The sequence below is a fragment of the Notolepis coatsorum genome (assembly GCF_963971535.1).
Source record: "Notolepis coatsorum genome assembly, contig: SUPER_7_unloc_2, whole genome shotgun sequence".
In the NCBI taxonomy this organism is placed as follows: domain Eukaryota; kingdom Metazoa; phylum Chordata; class Actinopteri; order Aulopiformes; family Paralepididae; genus Notolepis; species Notolepis coatsorum.
The window spans coordinates 572011-593547 of NW_028174879.1; the positions used below are offsets into that span (position 1 = coordinate 572011).

The following is a 21537-nucleotide window of genomic DNA, read 5'->3' on the forward strand; positions in this document are numbered from 1 at the left end:
GTTTAAAGTGCCCCGTCACCAGGTGTACCCAGCCTGGTTTAAAGTGCCCCATCACCAGGTGTACCCAGCCTGGTTTAAAGTGCCCCGTCACCAGGTGTACCCAGCCTGGTTTAAAGTGCCCCGTCACCAGGTGTACCCAGCCTGGTTTAAAGTGCCCCGTCACCAGGTGTACCCAGCCTGGTTTAAAGTGCCTCATCACCAGGTGTACCCAGCCTGGTTTAAAGTGCCCCGTCACCAGGTGTACCCAGCCTGGTTTAAAGTGCCCCGTCACCAGGTGTACCCACTACCCAGCCTGGTTTAAAGTGCCCCGTCACCAGGTGTACCCAGCCTGGTTTAAAGTGCCCCGTCACCAGGTGTACCCAGCCTGGTTTAAAGTGCCCCGTCACCAGGTGTACCCAGCCTGGTTTAAAGTGCCTCGTCACCAGGTGTACCCAGCCTGGTTTAAAGTGCCCCGTCACCAGGTGTACCCAGCCTGGTTTAAAGTGCCCCGTCACCAGGTGTACCCAGCCTGGTTTAAAGTGCCCCATCACCAGGTGTACCCAGCCTGGTTTAAAGTACCCCGTCACCAGGTGTACCCAGCCTGGTTTAAAGTGCCCCGTCACCAGGTGTACCCAGCCTGGTTTAAAGTGCCCCGTCACCAGGTGTACCCAGCCTGGTTTAAAGTGCCCCGTCACCAGGTGTACCCAGCCTGGTTTAAAGTGCCCCGTCACCAGGTGTACCCAGCCTGGTTTAAAGTGCCCCATCACCAGGTGTACCCACTACCCAGCCTGGTTTAAAGTGCCCCGTCACCAGGTGTACCCAGCCTGGTTTAAAGTGCCCCGTCACCAGGTGTACCCAGCCTGGTTTAAAGTGCCCCGTCACCAGGTGTACCCAGCCTGGTTTAAAGTGCCCCGTCACCAGGTGTACCCAGCCTGGTTTAAAGTGCCCCGTCACCAGGTGTACCCAGCCTGGTTTAAAGTGCCCCATCACCAGGTGTACCCAGCCTGGTTTAAAGTGCCCCGTCACCAGGTGTACCCAGCCTGGTTTAAAGTGCCCCGTCACCAGGTGTACCCAGCCTGGTTTAAAGTGCCCCGTCACCAGGTGTACCCAGCCTGGTTTAAAGTGCCCCGTCACCAGGTGTACCCAGCCTGGTTTAAAGTGCCCCGTCACCAGGTGTACCCAGCCTGGTTTAAAGTGCCTCATCACCAGGTGTACCCAGCCTGGTTTAAAGTGCCCCGTCACCAGGTGTACCCAGCCTGGTTTAAAGTGCCCCGTCACCAGGTGTACCCAGCCTGGTTTAAAGTGCCCCGTCACCAGGTGTACCCAGCCTGGTTTAAAGTGCCCCGTCACCAGGGGAGCTGTACCTTCTGTCCCTGCTCCTCGCGGCCGGGCAGCAGCACCAGGTTGTTGATCTTGCCGAAGGACCCGACCAGGTCTGTGACTTCCTGCTCCGTGGCGTCCGCGGGGATGCCCGTCAGATAGAGCAGGCGAGATGCCATAGGAAGAGGTGGAGGTTTGGCAGACTGGACATATAGAAGAGACGGGGGGGGGGGTTAGTTTGAGACGGGACAGGAGGGGGGGTAGTTTGGAGACGGGACAGGAGGGGGGGGGGGGGGTAGTTTGGAGACGGGACAGGAGGGGGGGGGGGGGGGGGTAGTTTGGAGACGGGACAGGAGGGGGGGTAGTTTGGTGAAGTCGGTTAGATTTTTTGCATTTTCCATTCACATACGTGAAATAGTTAGCATTAGCTTTGCAGGTGTTTGCCGACTGGAAGCCGACTGGCTGAGGCCACACTCTGGCCACACTCAGGGTTAAGTTTCAAGTTTCAAGTGATATATACCGTTACCGTCTATGCTTCAAATTATACCGTGATATAAATTTTAGACCATACCGTCCACCCCTACACCACACTCTGCAGTCTGGGCTCAGTTATCTCCCCGACACACTAAGGGTTAAGGTCAGGACCATGACACCACACTCTGCAGTCTGGGCTCAGTGATCTCCCCGACACACTAAGGGTTAAGGTCAGGACCATGACACCACACTCTGCAGTCTGGGCTCAGTTATCTCCCTGACACACTAAGGGTTAAGGTCAGGACCATGACACCACACTCTGCAGTCTGGGCTCAGTTATCTCCCCGACACACTAAGGGTTAAGGTCAGGACCATGACACCACACTCTGCAGTCTGGGCTCAGTTATCTCCCCGACACACTAAGGGTTAAGGTCAGGACCATGACACCACGCTCTGCAGTCTGGGCTCAGTTATCTCCCCGACACACTAAGGGTTAAGGTTAGGACCATGACACCACACTCTGCAGTCTGGGCTCAGTGATCTCCCCGACACACTAAGGGTTAAGGTCAGGACCATGACACCACACTCTGCAGTCTGGGCTCAGTTATCTCCCCGACACACTAAGGGTTAAGGTTAGGACCATGACACCACACTCTGCAGTCTGGGCTCAGTGATCTCCCCGACACACTAAGGGTTAAGGTCAGGACCATGACACCACACTCTGCAGTCTGGGCTCAGTTATCTCCCCGACACACTAAGGGTTAAGGTCAGGACCATGACACCACACTCTGCAGTCTGGGCTCAGTTATCTCCCCGACACACTAAGGGTTAAGGTCAGGACCATGACACCACACTCTGCAGTCTGGGCTCAGTGATCTCCCCGACACACTAAGGGTTAAGGTTAGGACCATGACACCACACTCTGCAGTCTGGGCTCAGTGATCTCCCCGACACACTAAGGGTTAAGGTCAGGACCATGACACCACACTCTGCAGTCTGGGCTCAGTTATCTCCCCGACACACTAAGGGTTAAGGTCAGGACCATGACACCACACTCTGCAGTCTGGGCTCAGTGATCTCCCCGACACACTAAGGGTTAAGGTCAGGACCATGACACCACACTCTGCAGTCTGGGCTCAGTGATCTCCCCGACACACTAAGGGTTAAGGTCAGGACCATGACACCACACTCTGCAGTCTGGGCTCAGTTATCTCCCCGACACACTAAGGGTTAAGGTTAGGACTTGGGGAGGAAAAGCTGATCCTAGACCAGAGGGATGGACCCAGAAATTATACTTGAAAGTAGGGGTACCGTCTCAAAATCGTACTCAAGTAAAAGTCAGAGTATCTGGCTAAAAACACACTTGAGTAAAAGTCAAAAAGTTTCTACTTTTAAATGTACTTAAGTACTAAAGATTTAAAGTAAAAACTTTTTTTCTGACTGTCTATTCTTCTGATAGCAGGTATTTAATCAAAGATCCCAGCTTTCTAGTCTCGCACAAGGACCAATCAGCACGGGTGTGGGCGGGTTAATCTTCCATCGATGGGGATTTGATTGGCTGTTTAAGGTAAAAAAAAAGTGCGGCCGCAGGATTAATAACGTTAACGTTATAGTTCGGCCAAAGAAACAAGTATACTAATTAAAATAGTTGGACCTGCGAGATTTGTACGTTGTAGGTCTGCATTTTAAATGTAAGGAGAAAAAAGTATGTTTTTTTCCCTCTGAAATGTAATTGAGTAAAAGTACAAGTATACAAACCTAATAATACTTGAGTAAAGTACAAATCCCCCCAAAACAGTACTTAAGTGTTGTAACAGAGTACGTCGACCCACCGTGTCCCTCTCCTTTTTTTTTTTGTAATAAACACGGAATGTCCAGTCAGGTATCTTTGTGGAGGTAATACTTTATATAACGTTGTCGAGCATATACACAAGCGAGCCACATCCAGTCAGTACGTAAGTCGGTCTAGTGTCGTAAAACCCCCGTGTTACCATGGTGACGTACGGCAGGTTACCGTAATGACTCTAATACTCTGACATCTCCCCCTTTTAATTTTACTTCCTTTGTTAACGTAAACAAATACACTTTCTGTATTAACAAGGCTATATATAGCAAACAATAGGAACATCCTGTAAAGTGGAAACAGTGCTATTCTTCTATAACATCAATAAAGAATATTCAACATTCAGAGTAGCAAATGATTATTAAATCGCAACAGTTTACATTCTGGAACTCTTTTGACATTTGTTATGTGGTTATGTGGTTTACATTCTGGAACTCTTTTGACATTTGTTATGTGGTTAACTTTACCACCTGGAACTCTTTTCCGTCATTTCCCCCCCCTGAAAGGCCCTGAGTGTGACATCATGTCAACTCACAAGTCCAGTCTGACAACTGGCCTAAGGATCCGTCCAGACCTGGACTGTGACAGTCCTTCAGTACCAGCAGGCACGTCGGCACTGGTGTTACCTGGCTCTTGACCGGTGTCCTTGGGAACTGGTGAGACTGGTGCTGTGCTCCCAACTGGCCCTGGAGAGGGTACCCCCTGGAGGTGGCGCCGGGTGCGCCGGAATGACGCTCCCTGCTGCGTCTCAATGATGTAAGAGCGTGGAGTGACACTCTCGCTGGTCACTACTGCAGGGGCTGTCCAGGATTTCTGGTGGTCCAGCTTGGTGAGGACATTACCACCAGGCTGTAGTGGAGGTAGGGGTCTCGCCCTGTGACGTCGGTTGTAGTAGAAGGCTTGCTTCTTCTTTTCAGCCTCGTCCTTCTGCTTGATCTGTCGCTTGTCTGGCCATGAGGGCTGCAAGTTCCTCTCGAGTGTAGGCAGTGTCGTTCTCATTTTCTGACCCATCAGAAGCTCCGCTGGGCTGGCCCCTGTGGTGCTACACGGTGTCGACCTGTAGCACATGAGTGCGATGAGAGGGTCCTTCTGTTTCAGGATTCGCTTTGCGGTCTGCACCGCCCTCTCCGCGTGACCATTGCCTTGTGGGTTGTGTGGGCTTGAGGTGATATGTTTGAAGTCAAGCTCACAGGCTAGGTCTCGAAACTCAGCGCCCGAGAACTGTGGCCCGTTGTCGCTCACGACCACGTCCGGGACGCCATAACGGGCGCACGTTGTTTTCAGCTTCAGCGCGACTTGAGAACTGGTCGTCGTCGTCATGTGCAGTATCTCTATATATCTAGAGTAGTAGTCTGAGATTATCAAGTAGCTCTGTTTGTTATGCTCACATAAATCTAGAGCTATACGCTCCCATGGTCTGTCAGGGAGCGGAGTCGAGATCAACGGCTCCCTCTGTTGCGCTCTTCTCAGCTCACAGCAGGACTGACACGACGAGACCTTGTGTTTCAGCTGCGAGGAAATGCCCGGCCACCAGACAGAGGCGTTTGCCCTCTCCCGACACTTTGAGAGCCCTTGATGTCCGTCATGGATTCTCTCGAGGATTTCTGTCCTCAGTGTCTCTGGTATCAATATGCGACTTCCTCTGATGACCATTCCGTCATACTCTGAAAGTTCACTTTTCGCCGGGAAGTACTCTCTTATGACGCTTGGTACTGTATTCACGTGTTCAGGCCATCCTGACCTGATGTACCTGATCACTGTCTGCAGCTTTTCATCAGCTGCTGTAGCTTTTCGGATGCTGTCCATCCTCTGTGGAGTAGCTGGCACGTTGTTGATGACAGCTGCGATGTAGCACTCCACATCGGAGTGTGTGTCTTTCTGGTTCTCTGTGTGTCTCAGGGGGCTCCTTGACAGTGTGTCTGCCACTACAAGGGTCTTCCCAGGCGCATGCCACTGGCTTGAAGCGCATGAGCCGCATGAGAAGTCTCTGGCACCTTAGTGGGACGTTGTCCAAATCCTTGCTGTTCATTAGTGGGACCAGGGGCTTGTGGTCAGTCACTAGCTTGAAACTCTCAAGGCCGTAGAGGTATTTCTCGAACCTCTCACAGGCCCAGACACTCGCCAAACACTATTTTTTTCGATTTGCGCGTACCTAGTTTCCGCGTCAGTCAGCCTCCTGGAGCAGTACGCGACTGGCTTCCAGTCTTCTCCATGGAGCTGCAGCAGCACCGCACCGACCCCGTAGCTGCTTGCGTCAGCCGAGACTGCAGTGGGTCTGTTGACGTCGTAGAAGGTTAACACTGGCGATGTCATCAGGAGCTCTTTCAACTTCTCAAAAGCTGTTTGTTGTGCTGGGCCCCAGGTCCAGACTGTTTTGGACTGGAGCAACTCGTACAGTGGCTGGCCCACTGTGGACAGGTTTGGCACGTATTTCCCCAGATAGTTCACCATGCCGAGGACTCGTTTGAGCTCGTGCACGTTCTCGGGCGCGGCGAGCTCCCGGATGGCCAGCACTTTTGCTGGATCTGGCCGCACGCCCGAGGCATCGACCACCTGCCCCAGGAAATGGATCTGCTTCTGCCTGAGCATGCACTTGTCCTTGTTGAGCTTGAGCCCAGCAGACTCGACTCTCTCCAGGACCTTCTGGAGGCAGAGGTCATGTTCTTCCGCATCTTTCCCGTACACTATGATGTCGTCCATATAGACGGCGACGCCTTGCAGGCCTTCGAGTGTCTCCGTCATCTTCCTTTGGAATATCTCCGGCGCGCTTGTTATTCCAAACGGTAGGCGCCGGAAACAGTACCTGCCGAATGGAGTGATGAAGGTGGTCAGCCGGGCGCTCTCGCTGTGCAGAGGTATCTGGAAGAACCCTGAGGCTGCATCGAGGCTGGAGAACATTGTTGCTCCACTCAGCTTGGCTGTGATCTCTTCCGCTGTAGGTAGGATGAATCTCTCTCTCTTGACCTGTACATTTGGCTTCTTAAGATCAACACATACACGCGCCTTCCCAGTCTTTTTTAGCACCGGCACCATGGGGGCACACCAGTCCGTTGGCTCGGTTACCACCTCTATGATGCCGTTCTCCTCCATGCGGCGAAGCTCCTCCCTGACCTTGGGCATGAGTGGTATTGGGACTCTGCGTGCTGTGTGCACCGCGTATGGAATGGCGTCATCCTTGAGCCTAATCCTTACCGGCCAATGGACTGGTGTACCGTTGTGAGCTACATAGCAACAGTGGTAGACGGCATTGTCCTCACAAAGAAGGCGCGGGTTTTCCCAAACCAGAAACCTTGGGTGGACAGCACTATAAGAACAGCCCTAAACTCACGCACCACGGCTTATAACCTGGGCAGAGAGTCAGGAAATATGGAAGAGTACAAGGCTTCAGTCTACACTCTGCGCAAGGCTGTTAAACTTGCTAAGAGGACATATGCTGAGAAACTGGAGACACAAATGGCACAAAACGACACAAGAGGCTTGTGGAGGGGACTGAAGACAATAACTGACTACAAAGTCAGCGCTCCCCTAAATGGGGAGCGACGCCGCCTCTCTAGCAGGACAAACTCAACTCCTTCTACGCTCGGTTCGGTGTAGACAGTGTCGCCGCTAGCCCTCTGGCTAGTGACGTCACTGGCGCACCGGCTGTTGTGGAGGGGGGGGGGCAACCGCGGGGGGGCGGGGGCGCTCTCTCGTTGTCGGAACACAGTGTGAGAAAAGCATTTATGCAGGTGAACACCAGGAAGGCTGCAGGCCCAGATGGTATAACAGGACGCATACTTAAGTCCTGTGCAAACCAGCTTGCCCCGGTGTTCACCGCCATATTTAATCAATCCCTGGCGGAGTCAGTAGTCCCTGCCTGCTTCAAGATGTCTACCATCATCCCTGTACCGAAGAAACCCTCCCCAACATGTCCAAATGATTACAGACCGGTGGCACTCACCTCTGTGGTCATGAAATGTTTCGAGAGGCTGGTCAAGGACCACATTTGTGCCTCTCTCCCCAGTGATATGGACCCTATGCAATTTGCATACAGGACAAACAGGTCCACTGATGACGCGGTCTCCCAGGTACTGCACAGCACTCTCTCCCACCTTGACCGTCAGAAGGGGGGCTATGTGAGACTGTTGTTCATTGACTACAGCTCAGCGTTCAACACCATAGTCCCCACCAGACTGGTGGACAAGCTGATCGAGCTAGGCCTGAGCTCCGCCCTGAGCGCCTGGGTACTGGACTTTCTGAGTGAAAGACCCCAGGCGGTCAGGGTGGGGGGTCAGACCTCCAACACCATCACCCTGAGCATCGGGTCCCCCCAGGGCTGTGTTCTAAGCCCCCTGCTGTACTCACTCTACACACACGACTGTGCGGCCAAGTTCAGCTCCAACTCCATTGTGAAGTTTGCCGACGACACGGTGGTGGTGGGGCTGATCTCGGACAACGACGAGAAGGCCTACCGAGAGGAGGTTGAGGTACTGGAACGTTGGTGCCAGGACAACAGCCTGCTCCTGAACATTGGTAAAACCAAAGAGCTGATCGTGGATTATAGGAGAGGACAGCAGGAGACACACACACCACTGAGGATTAACGGGGCTACCGTGGACAGGGTGAGCAGCTTTAAGTACCTGGGGGTCCACATCTCAGAGGACCTGACATGGTCAACACACATAGACACAGTAGTAAAGAAAGCGAAGCAGCGCCTCTACCACCTGAGACAGTTAAGGAAGTTCAGAGTATCGGGGAAGATACTCCAGTCCTTCTACTCAGGAGCTGTAGAGAGCATCTTGACCGGAAACATCACTGCCTGGTATGGGAACAGCACGGCACAGGACAAGAAGGCCCTACAGAGAGTGGTGCGCTCAGCCGAGCGTACCACGGGTATTGCGCTACCTCCCCTGCAGGCTCTATACAACAAGAGGTGCAAATCCAGAGCCTGCAGGATAATGAAAGACCCCCACCACCCCAATAACAGCCTGTTCCAGCTGCTGAGGTCAGGCAGACGCCTGCGAACTCCAGCGACTAGGACGGAGAGGCTTAGGCTAAGCTTCTTCCCCCAGGCCATCAGAGCCTTGAACAATGAACATTGAGAGACACAGAAACTGAACTATCCACACACAAGCACACACAAGCACATACACGACACGCACGCTGAGCACGCTCACACACTAGCAGCCACTTTAACACTCATGCCGCACACACGCACACTTATGGCCAGAGGAAAGGCCACTTAAAGTAGTATAACATCAGGAACAGTGTATTGCACTACTAAAGCTACCTAGCATGTCCTATATGCTCTGTAAATACTAATGTACAGATACCGAGATGGCACACCATGTACCTGTTTATTGCACTGTTTTATTGGATTCTATTAATATGTTGTACCACTGTATTTTTATTGGATTCTATTATATGTTGTACCACTGTATTGCACATCGTCGCGGGCAAGACCAGCCGCATTTCATTGTATACCTGTATGCCGTGACAATTAAAACTCTTGACTTGACTTGACTTGACTTGTCTTTAGTGTGCCATGGTCTCCAAAGGCACCGTGGACCTCCTCGATCCGTTTCACGAGGCCCATCTCTGCTGCTGTGGACCGGCTGAGTAATTGACAGACTTCCCTCTGATGACAAACACTGGGAATGAGTATGATTTGTCCTTGTATGCAGTGTTGACTTGAAATTGTCCTTGACAATCTAATTTACCCCCTGGGCTGCTCAGTGATACGCTGGTCTGGCTTAGTTCCCTCTCTGGGATAAGCACATTAAAAGTCTCCTCGCACATAACACTAGCATCTGCCCCAGTATCAATCTTGAACTGCACTGGTGTTGCACCAATGAGGAGCTGCACTGTCCACTGCTCATTACCAGTGTTTTCGTTCACTGATCCCAAGAAGTATTCACTCTGTTCATCTGTCTCTGTTACTTCACTCACCGCTTTGGATTTGCACCGACTATGCCAGTGCCCAGTCCTGTTGCATTTATTGCAAGTTGAATTTCGTGCGGGGCACCACTCTGGATCCTTGTGCGCCATAAGCCCACAACGGCCGCACTTCCCTCCGTGTTCCGCGCCTTTTCCTCCTCCCTTGGCATAGCTTTTTTTTTCTGCAGAAACAAACAAACGTTGCACTTAAATTAACTTTAATAGCATTTAGGTTTTTTAAATATTTGTTTACATGTCCAGTAGGGCTGACCCCTATTAATCGATTAGTCGACTAATCGGTCGAAAGGAGCCGTAGTCGACTGGCCAACCTCTTAGTCGAGAGAAAACAATTAAAAATAAATAAAAAAAACATTCTTTCCAAAAGAAAAGAGGCCTAGAAGCGTGGCTAACGCTAATGGCACGGATACCAGAGGCTAACTGCCTAAGAAAACAGGCACAGAGGCACTGAAAGAGGATTTCACCCATCTAATGAACACACTAAACTAGACAAATATCAAGATGTATCCATCAGTGGACCAATTGCATGCTTTTGCAGAGGACAAGAAGCATTCAGTCAACTCCTTCAGACATTAAGCACCCCCCACAGCCCAAATGGAATGATACAAAATTTATAAAAAAAAAAAAAAAAAAAAAATGATATTAATATATATATATGTTTTATGTCGACCAATAGTCGACTAACGGCAAATTTTGGCCAATCCTATTCGACCATCCAAATCCTTAGTCGGGGACAGCCCTAATGTCCAGACATGCCTGTAAATTAGCAGATTAATAATGAATATATACATATTACATTGACTGATGTGTAGCAGATTAATAATGAATAGGGCAAACAACCATCTGCCTGAGAACGGTGCCTACCAGAGTGGTGTTGGTGTAGGGGGCACCTACCAGAGAGGTGTTGGTGCAGGGGGCACCTACCAGAGAGGTGTTGGTGTAGAGAGCACCTACCAGAGTGGTGTTGGCGTAGAGGGCACCTACCAGAGAGGTGTTGGTGTAGAGAGCACCTACCAGAGTGGTGTTGGTGTAGGGGGCACCTACCAGAGAGGTGTTGGTGTAGAGGGCACCTACCAGAGAGGTGTTGGTGTAGGGGGCACCTACCAGAGAGGTGTTGGTGTAGAGGGCACCTACCAGAGTGGTGTTGGTGTAGAGGGCACCTACCAGAGTGGTGTTGGTGTAGAGAGCACCTACCAGAGTGGTGTTGGTGTAGAGGGCACCTACCAGAGAGGTGTTGGTGTAGAGGGCACCTACCAGAGAGGTGTTGGTGTAGAGGGCACCTACCAGAGTGGTGTTGGTGTAGAGGGCACCTACCAGAGAGGTGTTGGTGTAGAGGGCACCTACCAGAGAGGTGTTGGTGTAGAGGGCACCTACCAGAGTGGTGTTGGTGTAGGGGGCACCTACCAGAGTGGTGTTGGTGTAGAGAGCACCTACCAGAGAGGTGTTGGTGTAGAGAGCACCTACCAGAGTGGTGTTGGTGTAGAGGGCACCTACCAGAGAGGTGTTGGTGTAGAGAGCACCTACCAGAGAGGTGTTGGTGTAGAGGGCACCTACCAGAGAGGTGTTGGTGTAGAGGGCACCTACCAGAGAGGTGTTGGTGTAGAGGGCACCTACCAGAGAGGTGTTGGTGTAGAGGGCACCTACCAGAGAGGTGTTGGTGTAGAGGGCACCTACCAGAGTGGTGTTGGTGTAGAGAGCACCTACCAGAGTGGTGTTGGTGTAGAGGGCACCTACCAGAGTGGTGTTGGTGTAGGGGGCACCTACCAGAGTGGTGTTGGTGTAGGGGGCACCTACCAGAGTGGTGTTGGTGTAGAGGGCACCTACCAGAGAGGTGTTGGTGTAGAGAGCACCTACCAGAGTGGTGTTGGTGTAGAGAGCACCTACCAGAGTGGTGTTGGTGTAGAGAGCACCTACCAGAGAGGTGTTGGTGTAGAGAGCACCTACCAGAGTGGTGTTGGTGTAGGGGGCACCTACCAGAGAGGTGTTGGTGTAGGGGGCACCTACCAGAGTGGTGTTGGTGTAGGGGGCACCTACCAGAGTGGTGTTGGTGTAGAGAGCACCTACCAGAGAGGTGTTGGTGTAGGGGGCACCTACCAGAGAGGTGTTGGTGTAGAGGGCACCTACCAGAGAGGTGTTGGTGTAGAGGGCACCTACCAGAGTGGTGTTGGTGTAGAGGGCACCTACCAGAGAGGTGTTGGTGTAGGGGGCACCTACTAGAGAGGTGTTGGTGTAGAGAGCACCTACCAGAGTGGTGTTGGTGTAGAGAGCACCTACCAGAGTGGTGTTGGTGTAGAGGGCACCTACCAGAGAGGTGTTGGTGTAGAGAGCACCTACCAGAGTGGTGTTGGTGTAGAGAGCACCTACCAGAGTGGTGTTGGTGTAGGGGGCACCTACCAGAGAGGTGTTGGTGTAGAGGGCACCTACCAGAGAGGTGTTGGTGTAGAGGGCACCTACCAGAGTGGTGTTGGTGTAGAGGGCACCTACCAGAGAGGTGTTGGTGTAGAGAGCACCTACCAGAGTGGTGTTGGTGTAGAGGGCACCTACCAGAGTGGTGTTGGTGTAGAGGGCACCTACCAGAGAGGTGTTGGTGTAGGGGGCACCTACTAGAGAGGTGTTGGTGTAGAGAGCACCTACCAGAGAGGTGTTGGTGTAGAGGGCACCTACCAGAGAGGTGTTGGTGTAGAGAGCACCTACCAGAGTGGTGTTGGTGTAGAGGGCACCTACCAGAGAGGTGTTGGTGTAGAGAGCACCTACCAGAGTGGTGTTGGTGTAGAGAGCACCTACCAGAGTGGTGTTGGTGTAGGGGGCACCTACCAGAGAGGTGTTGGTGTAGAGGGCACCTACCAGAGAGGTGTTGGTGTAGAGGGCACCTACCAGAGTGGTGTTGGTGTAGAGGGCACCTACCAGAGAGGTGTTGGTGTAGAGAGCACCTACCAGAGTGGTGTTGGTGTAGAGGGCACCTACCAGAGTGGTGTTGGTGTAGAGGGCACCTACCAGAGTGGTGTTGGTGTAGAGGGCACCTACCAGAGTGGTGTTGGTGTAGGGGGCACCTACCAGAGTGGTGTTGGTGTAGAGAGCACCTACCAGAGTGGTGTTGGTGTAGAGGGCACCTACCAGAGTGGTGTTGGTGTAGGGGGCACCTACCAGAGTGGTGTTGGTGTAGGGGGCACCTACCAGAGTGGTGTTGGTGTAGAGAGCACCTACCAGAGTGGTGTTGGTGTAGGGGGCACCTACCAGAGAGGTGTTGGTGTAGAGAGCACCTACCAGAGAGGTGTTGGTGTAGAGAGCACCTACCAGAGTGGTGTTGGTGTAGAGAGCACCTACCAGAGAGGTGTTGGTGTAGGGGGCACCTACCAGAGTGGTGTTGGTGTAGAGAGCACCTACCAGAGTGGTGTTGGTGTAGAGGGCACCTACCAGAGTGGTGTTGGTGTAGAGGGCACCTACCAGAGTGGTGTTGGTGTAGAGGGCACCTACCAGAGTGGTGTTGGTGTAGAGGGCACCTACCAGAGAGGTGTTGGTGTAGAGAGCACCTACCAGAGTGGTGTTGGTGTAGAGAGCACCTACCAGAGTGGTGTTGGTGTAGGGGGCACCTACCAGAGTGGTGTTGGTGTAGAGAGCACCTACCAGAGTGGTGTTGGTGTAGAGAGCACCTACCAGAGTGGTGTTGGTGTAGGGGGCACCTACCAGAGTGGTGTTGGTGTAGAGAGCACCTACCAGAGTGGTGTTGGTGTAGAGAGCACCTACCAGAGTGGTGTTGGTGTAGAGGGCACCTACCAGAGAGGTGTTGGTGTAGAGGGCACCTACCAGAGTGGTGTTGGTGTAGAGAGCACCTACCAGAGTGGTGTTGGTGTAGAGAGCACCTACCAGAGAGGTGTTGGTGTAGAGGGCACCTACCAGAGTGGTGTTGGTGTAGAGAGCACCTACCAGAGAGGTGTTGGTGTAGGGGGCACCTACCAGAGTGGTGTTGGTGTAGAGGGCACCTACCAGAGTGGTGTTGGTGTAGAGGGCACCTACTAGAGAGGTGTTGGTGTAGAGAGCACCTACCAGAGTGGTGTTGGTGTAGAGGGCACCTACCAGAGTGGTGTTGGTGTAGAGAGCACCTACCAGAGTGGTGTTGGTGTAGAGGGCACCTACCAGAGTGGTGTTGGTGTAGGGGGCACCTACCAGAGAGGTGTTGGTGTAGAGGGCACCTACCAGAGAGGTGTTGGTGTAGAGAGCACCTACCAGAGAGGTGTTGGTGTAGAGAGCACCTACCAGAGTGGTGTTGGTGTAGAGGGCACCTACCAGAGTGGTGTTGGTGTAGAGGGCACCTACCAGAGTGGTGTTGGTGTAGAGGGCACCTACCAGAGTGGTGTTGGCGTAGAGAGCACCTACCAGAGAGGTGTTGGTGTAGAGGGCACCTACCAGAGAGGTGTTGGTGTAGAGGGCACCTACCAGAGTGGTGTTGGTGTAGAGGGCACCTACCAGAGAGGTGTTGGTGTAGAGAGCACCTACCAGAGTGGTGTTGGTGTAGAGAGCACCTACCAGAGTGGTGTTGGTGTAGAGAGCACCTACCAGAGTGGTGTTGGTGTAGAGAGCACCTACCAGAGTGGTGTTGGTGTAGAGGGCACCTACCAGAGTGGTGTTGGTGTAGAGGGCACCTACCAGAGAGGTGTTGGTGTAGAGGGCACCTACCAGAGAGGTGTTGGTGTAGAGGGCACCTACCAGAGAGGTGTTGGTGTAGAGGGCACCTACCAGAGAGGTGTTGGTGTAGAGGGCACCTACCAGAGAGGTGTTGGTGTAGAGAGCACCTACCAGAGTGGTGTTGGTGTAGAGAGCACCTACCAGAGAGGTGTTGGTGTAGAGGGCACCTACCAGAGTGGTGTTGGTGTAGGGGGCACCTACTAGAGAGGTGTTGGTGTAGAGAGCACCTACCAGAGTGGTGTTGGCGTAGAGAGCAGGAGGCGGGCTTGCGCTTCAAGGGGGGCGTGGGAGACCTGGACAGCGAGTGTGACACGGAGCGGGACGGAGAGCGCTCCCGGGGCCGCCGCGGCTTACGCTCATCATGGACGGGAGAGTTCTCGCCCCTGGGGATTGGTCGGAAGGAATGGCAGGAAGAAGGGGAGGAACAAATGTGAGATGAGATGACGAGCGAATGCAGTAAAACACGGAGGAAGAGCCTGATGCATAAAAAAACAAAGCATTGCTTTGGAAACTGAAGTCAAACTCACTTTGGTCGATTAGGTTTCCAGTCTGGATACCTTTATACACGCACACATGGGAGACAAATAAACTGTTAAAACATCATTACATCCTGACATGAACAGTTGGCCTAAAGGTAATGGGTGATTGTGTGAACAGGTTGTTAGTATGGACTATAAAGGTTGTTAGTATGGACTATAAAGGTTGTTAGTATGGACTAGTTGTTAGTATGGACTATAAAGGTTGTTAGTATGGACTATAAATGTTGTTAGTATGGACTATAAAGGTTGTTAGTATGGACTATAAAGGAGGTAACCTTTCAAGACCCGAGAAGCACCCGGTTGGTTGTTCAGGAAGAACTTTCCATGGATAGAGAAAGGTGTATTTTGGATGTTTAAAAACAGGTTAAAATGCTATTCGTGTCGTTTTTGGCATGAATTGGCTTCACGGTACTTCCAGGGCCATGGCGTAGCAAGACAAAAGAAGTGTCTCTAAGTTCACGAGAGTTACTGAAGGTGGTCCTCACTTGTTGCGCAGGTCCCTGCAGGCGGCAGTGTGTTCCACAGTGTTGATGTGTTCGCTCCAGTCCTGAAAGAACAACAACAGGGAGCAGGAAGACGTCACAATCACAGAGGACGAAGAGCACATCATCTACATAGAGTGATGTATCAGTGATTCAGGTTTTGGGACAGTGATGATTCTACAGAGGCCAATAACAAATGTAATGAAACTCTGACAGTCAGCTCTTTAGCCTCACATTCCTTTGATGTAGGATTCATATTTCAGTATTAAAAGATGCTTTAAAAAGATGTCATAGATAACATTCAGCGACTAGATGTCACACTAGAGCACCAGCATCTAATTTATCCAATCAGGTGCATTCCATGTGGGGAAATGGGAAGTAGGGAGGGGATACATGCATGCAACATGTAAACAACCAAATCGTTAACCTCTTGAGCCCGATGGGTCCGGTACCGAACCCAGAATGACATCACGCCATGAATCCATCTCTACAGACTGTATGAATTAATGTTGCGTTTTTCTTTCAAATGTAGCCAAGAGTAAAGACCCTAACCCTGTCAAAACAGCAGTCATAGTGTATATTTTCAGCAATATGTTTGTTTACCAATAGGCAAAAGTGTTATTAGTGAAATATGAGTTTTGGAAATGTATTCGGAAACCGGCGAATATAGACGCTTGGAAATGCACACCGCCATTTTGTTTGTAGTCCTATGAGGAGAGGAGACCCAGGGCTTTCAATGGCGTTGGAATTTCGAAAAACGACACTACCCAGCTCTAGCCAGCTCCTGTCAATCAAATGACTTGTGGAATAACTTTTTTGTTAATCTTATTTTTTCAGGATTATCTACCACAAGCCTGAAGGCTATTGGCATAAATTAGAACAGTTAGTTTCTCTACATTTCTGTGAATGTCTAGCAAAAACGGTGTTGCAATCTGATGAAAAATGGCGGAGAAATCTACATAATAAAGAAGTAACTGTACTTACAGTAGATTTCATTCACGGTTCTTCCTGCACGCCTGGTGATACTAAATCCAGATTGAACTCTGCCATTGTAAAGAGGAGATTTGGCCCGATCCATAGATGTGCGACTTGTCCATAATAAGGTCATTTATAGGCCTGATATTCTATATTCTATAATAATATTTCAAATTGCATGTGTCCGGATGGCAGAATTCAGTACTCAATCTACAAAACCTTCCGTTTAATCATCTTCCCTTTATTCATTTGCTTAGATTTTTTGTACACGTGATGAAGAATGATTTCATGTCTGGTCATCTTTAGCATGGTGTTATTCACTGTCAAATATATATAATTTTTTTTTATTGATATTCTCCTTTGGTGCATTACAATTTACTCAAGCCTAGTAACAGACAGTATTTCTGACACTGGGAATACATTCCCTGAGGTCCATAGATGTCCCTAGAGACCTTGTAGAAGTGGAGCAATCTTCCATTTACTTAGGTATGTATTTTTAGGCGGATTTTCAGAAAATAGGGCTAGGGCTCAAGAGGTTAAATGATCAATTCATTAATCAATATTTCTACTGGGGGAAAACCAATACTTTTATTCCACACCTTTCTAAAATCTCTGGGTGTATTTTTTTAAATGATTACTCACATAAATACGTCATCTATAGCACCTTTAAAAGAAGCTTAAACAGTTTTCTCTTGATGTTTTTTCTGCAGAAGGTGATGCGCCCGTTTATCAACACGTCTGTTTGAGGAACTCCATTCAGTTCAGAGGATTCAGAAACGTGGATCACGTGAAACAACATTATTCTCCTGGGTCTCCTGGGCAGACAGCAGATCTAACCCTGACCCTGGGCAGACAGCAGATCTAACCCTGTCCCTGGGCAGACAGCAGATCTAACCCTGTCCCTGGGCAGACAGCAGATCTAACCCTGTCCCTGGGCAGACAGCAGATCTAACCCTGTCCCTGGGCAGACAGCAGATCTAACCCTGTCCCTGGGCAGACAGCAGATCTAACCCTGACCCTGGGCAGACAGCAGATCTAACCCTGTCCCTGGGCAGACAGCAGATCTAACCCTGTCCCTGGGCAGACAGCAGATCTAACCCTGACCCTGGGCAGACAGCAGATCTAACCCTGTCCCTGGGCAGACAGCAGATCTAACCCTGTCCCTGGGCAGACAGCAGATCTAACCCTGACCCTGGGCAGACAGCAGATCTAACCCTGACCCTGGGCAGACAGCAGATCTAACCCTGTCCCTGGGCAGACAGCAGATCTAACCCTGACCCTGGGCAGACAGCAGATCTAACCCTGTCCCTGGGCAGACAGCAGATCTAACCCTGACCCTGGGCAGACAGCAGATCTAACCCTGACCCTGGGCAGACAGCAGATATCTCTGCGAGTCTCCTGGGCAGACAGCAGATATCTCTGTGAGTCTCCTGGGCAGACAGCAGATATCTCCACGAGTCTCCTGGGCAGACAGCAGATATCTCTGTGAGTCTCCTGGGCAGACAGCAGATGTCTCTGTGAGTCTTCTGGGCAGACAGCAGATATCTCCGTGAGTCTCCTGGGCAGACAGCAGATATCTCCATGAGTCTCCTGGGCAGACAGCAGATATCTCCATGAGTCTCCTGGGCAGACAGCAGATGTCTCTGTGAGTCTTCTGGGCAGACAGCAGATATCTCCGTGAGTCTCCTGGGCAGACAGCAGATATCTCCATGAGTCTCCTGGGCAGACAGCAGATGTCTCTGTGAGTCTTCTGGGCAGACAGCAGATATCTCCATGAGTCTCCTGGGCAGACAGCAGATATCTCCATGAGTCTCCTGGGCAGACAGCAGATGTCTCTGTGAGTCTTCTGGGCAGACAGCAGATATCTCCATGAGTCTCCTGGGCAGACAGCAGATGTCTCCATGAGTCTCCTGGGCAGACAGCAGATATCACTGTGCGTCTCCTGGGCAGACAGCAGATATCTCCACGAGTCTCCTGGGCAGACAGCAGATATCACTGTGCGTCTCCTGGGCAGACAGCAGATATCTCTGTGCGTCTCCTGGGCAGACAGCAGATATCACTGTGCGTCTCCTGGGCAGACAGCAGATATCTCCACGAGTCTCCTGGGCAGACAGCAGATATCTCCACGAGTCTCCTGGGCAGACAGCAGATATCTCCATGAGTCTCCTGGGCAGACAGCAGATATCTCCATGAGTCTCCTGGGCAGACAGCAGATATATCCGTGCGTCTCCTGGGCAGACAGCAGATATCTCCACGAGTCTCCTGGGCAGACAGCAGATATATCCGTGCGTCTCCTGGGCAGACAGCAGATGTCTCCATGCGTCTCCTGGGCAGACAGCAGATATCTCTGTGAGTCTCCTGGGCAGACAGCAGATATCTCCGTGAGTCTCCTGGGCAGACAGCAGATATCTCCGTGAGTCTCCTGGGCAGACAGCAGATATCTCCATGAGTCTCCTGGGCAGACAGCAGATATCTCCGTGCATCTCCTGGGCAGACAGCAGATATCTCCATGAGTCTCCTGGGCAGACAGCAGATATCTCCATGAGTCTCCTGGGCAGACAGCAGATATCTCCATGAGTCTCCTGGGCAGACAGCAGATATCTCCGTGAGTCTCCTGGGCAGACAGCAGATATCTCCATGAGTCTCCTGGGCAGACAGCAGATATCTCCATGAGTCTCCTGGGCAGACAGCAGATGTCTCCATGAGTCTCCTGGGCAGACAGCAGATACCTCCGTGCGTCTCCTGGGCAGACAGCAGATATCTCCGTGCATCTCCTGGGCAGACAGCAGATATCTCCATGAGTCTCCTGGGCAGACAGCAGATACCTCCGTGCGTCTCCTGGGCAGACAGCAGATATCTCCATGAGTCTCCTGGGCAGACAGCAGATATCTCCGTGTGTCTCCTGGGCAGACAGCAGATATCTCTGTGCGTCTCCTGGGCAGACAGCAGATATCTCTGTGCGTCTCTTGGGCAGACAGCAGATATCTCCGTGCGTCTCCTGGGCAGACAGCAGATATCTCCATGCGTCTCCTGGGCAGACAGCATATATCTCCGTGTGTCTCCTGGGCAGACAGCAGATGTCTCCGTGCGTCTCCTCCCACTGTCTTCTGGACACGCAGCCCTTCCGTAGCACATGGCTGACTACACATTACTGGCAGAAAATGAATTTCTCCTTGTTTTCTTTAAGTTTTGGTTTATTCTTTTGATTTGTGCAGATGTTTAAAGCTACGCTATGTAACATTTGTGAAAAAACGAGAAAAAGCAGTATAGTTTGCATGGAAGATTTGGAGACACTGGTCGAGCCCAGGTAGAAGGGCTTATATGGATCATACCCAGGTAGAAGGGCTTGTCTGGATCATACCCAGGTAGAAGGGCTTGTCTGGATCATACCCAGGCAGCTTGTCTGGATCATACCCAGGAAGAAGGGCTTGTCTGGATCATACCCAGGTAGAAGGGCTTGTCTGGATCATACCCAGGAAGAAGGGCTTGTCTGGATCATACCCAGGCAGCTTGTCTGGATCATACCCAGGAAGAAGGGCTTGTCTGGATCATACCCAGGCAGCTTGTCTGGATCATTCCCAGGAGGAAGGGCTTGTCTGGATCATACCCAGGTAGAAGGGCTTGTCTGGATCATACCCAGGAAGAAGGGCTTGTCTGGATCATACCCAGGCAGCTTGTCTGGATCATACCCAGGAAGAAGGGCTTGTCTGGATCATACCCAGGAGGAAGGGCTTATATGGATCATACCCAGGCAGCTTGTCTGGATCATACCCAGGAGGAAGGGCTTATATGGATCATACCCAGGTAGAAGGGCTTGTCTGGATCATACCCAGGAAGGGCTTGTCTGGATCATACCCAGGTAGAAGGGCTTATATGGATCATACCCAGGAAGAAGGGCTTATATGGATCATACCCAGGAAGAAGGGCTTGTCTGGATCATACCCAGGAAGAAGGGCTTGTCTGGATCATACCCAGGAAGGGCTTGTCTGGATCATACCCAGGAAGGGCTTGTCTGGATCATACCCAGGAAGAAGGGCTTGTCTGGATCATACCCAGGAAGAAGGGCTTGTCTGGATCATACCCAGGAAGGGCTTGTCTGGATCATACCCAGGCAGCTTGTCTGGATCATACCCAGGAAGAAGGGCTTGTCTGGATCATACCCAGGCAGAAGGGCTTGTCTGGATCATACCCAGGAAGAAGGGCTTGTCTGGATCATACCCAGGCAGCTTGTCTGGATCATACCCAGGAAGAAGGGCTTGTCTGGATCATACCCAGGCAGCTTGTCTGGATCATACCCAGGCAGAAGGGCTTGTCTGGATCATACCCAGGCAGCTTGTCTGGATCATACCCAGGAAGAAGGGCTTGTTTGGATCATACCCAGGTAGAAGGGCTTGTCTGGGTCGAGCCCAGGCTTTTCTCTTATTCAGCCCAACTCTAAATAAGGACTTAAGATTAGACTACAGGAGCATTAAAAGGTTATAGTGCAGATTTAAACTCTCTTGGATCAGGAAGGACAATTCAATAATAGATCCACAAACTGTAGAGGAATATTCCAGAGTTAATGTTAATATTCCATAATAAATAATGTCCTTTATTTGGCAGTTGCCACTTTATTGGGGTAACTTCAACAACTAAAGGGATACTGTTCACCGCAAGCTAGCTAGCTACTTTGCAGCTAGTACCACATAAAACACTATCGCCAACTAGTCGCTTGTGGCTAACGGTACCAATGCGCTTGGATGAGTAATGCTACTAATGCCAACAGGTCATTGTTCATGTAAGTAGGCTACTGTATATAGGATTTGCTTTGTAACAATGTGTCAAGTGGCCGGGAAGACCAATTTCAGACTTAACTTCAAAATGTGACTGTTTCTCCCTTTAAGAAATATTATGAAGCCTAATCAATAAGTAGCAATCAGAACAATATCTGATAATGCGCAAGTCTGGAATGAACGTCATGCTGTTTTTATGTGGGCTTTAAGGAACTCCCATTGACAAACAACTGCTGGTCAGAAGTTACCCTCCAACACCTCTTACCCAATTCTGACCAGCCTTTAGGAACCCAAACAAGGAAATGATGCCCAGAAGGTTGTTATTTAAAGGTTTAATTGTGACATCATAAAGGATGGGGCTAAACATTTTAAATCATCACATGTACATTTGACTTCTTCTACTGTGACACTGTATATTTGTAGGCAACACTTGGATCTGAAGACAATTCTATTTTAAGTGCGTTATCGTAGAGCGCTCTCCAGGTTATACCAGGTCCAGTAAACTCACTCAAGAGATTTGTGAATAAAGTTATTCT

General features: G+C 50.9%; 1 protein-coding gene across 1 annotated transcript in view; it reads right to left on the bottom strand.

The window, feature by feature from the left end:
• LOC311232732 (uncharacterized protein) overlaps nucleotides 1-21537 on the bottom strand; it is a 123375-nt gene that overhangs the window by 75350 nt on the left and 26488 nt on the right. The window contains exons 3-7 of the mRNA XM_084338313.1: nucleotides 15258-15319; nucleotides 14761-14790; nucleotides 14465-14616; nucleotides 9545-9714; nucleotides 1344-1502 (exon numbers count right to left, since the gene is read on the bottom strand). Of these exons, the coding sequence (XP_084194439.1) occupies nucleotides 1344-1502; nucleotides 9545-9714; nucleotides 14465-14616; nucleotides 14761-14790; nucleotides 15258-15319 (573 nt within the window). The remainder of the gene's footprint in view (nucleotides 1-1343; nucleotides 1503-9544; nucleotides 9715-14464; nucleotides 14617-14760; nucleotides 14791-15257; nucleotides 15320-21537) is intronic.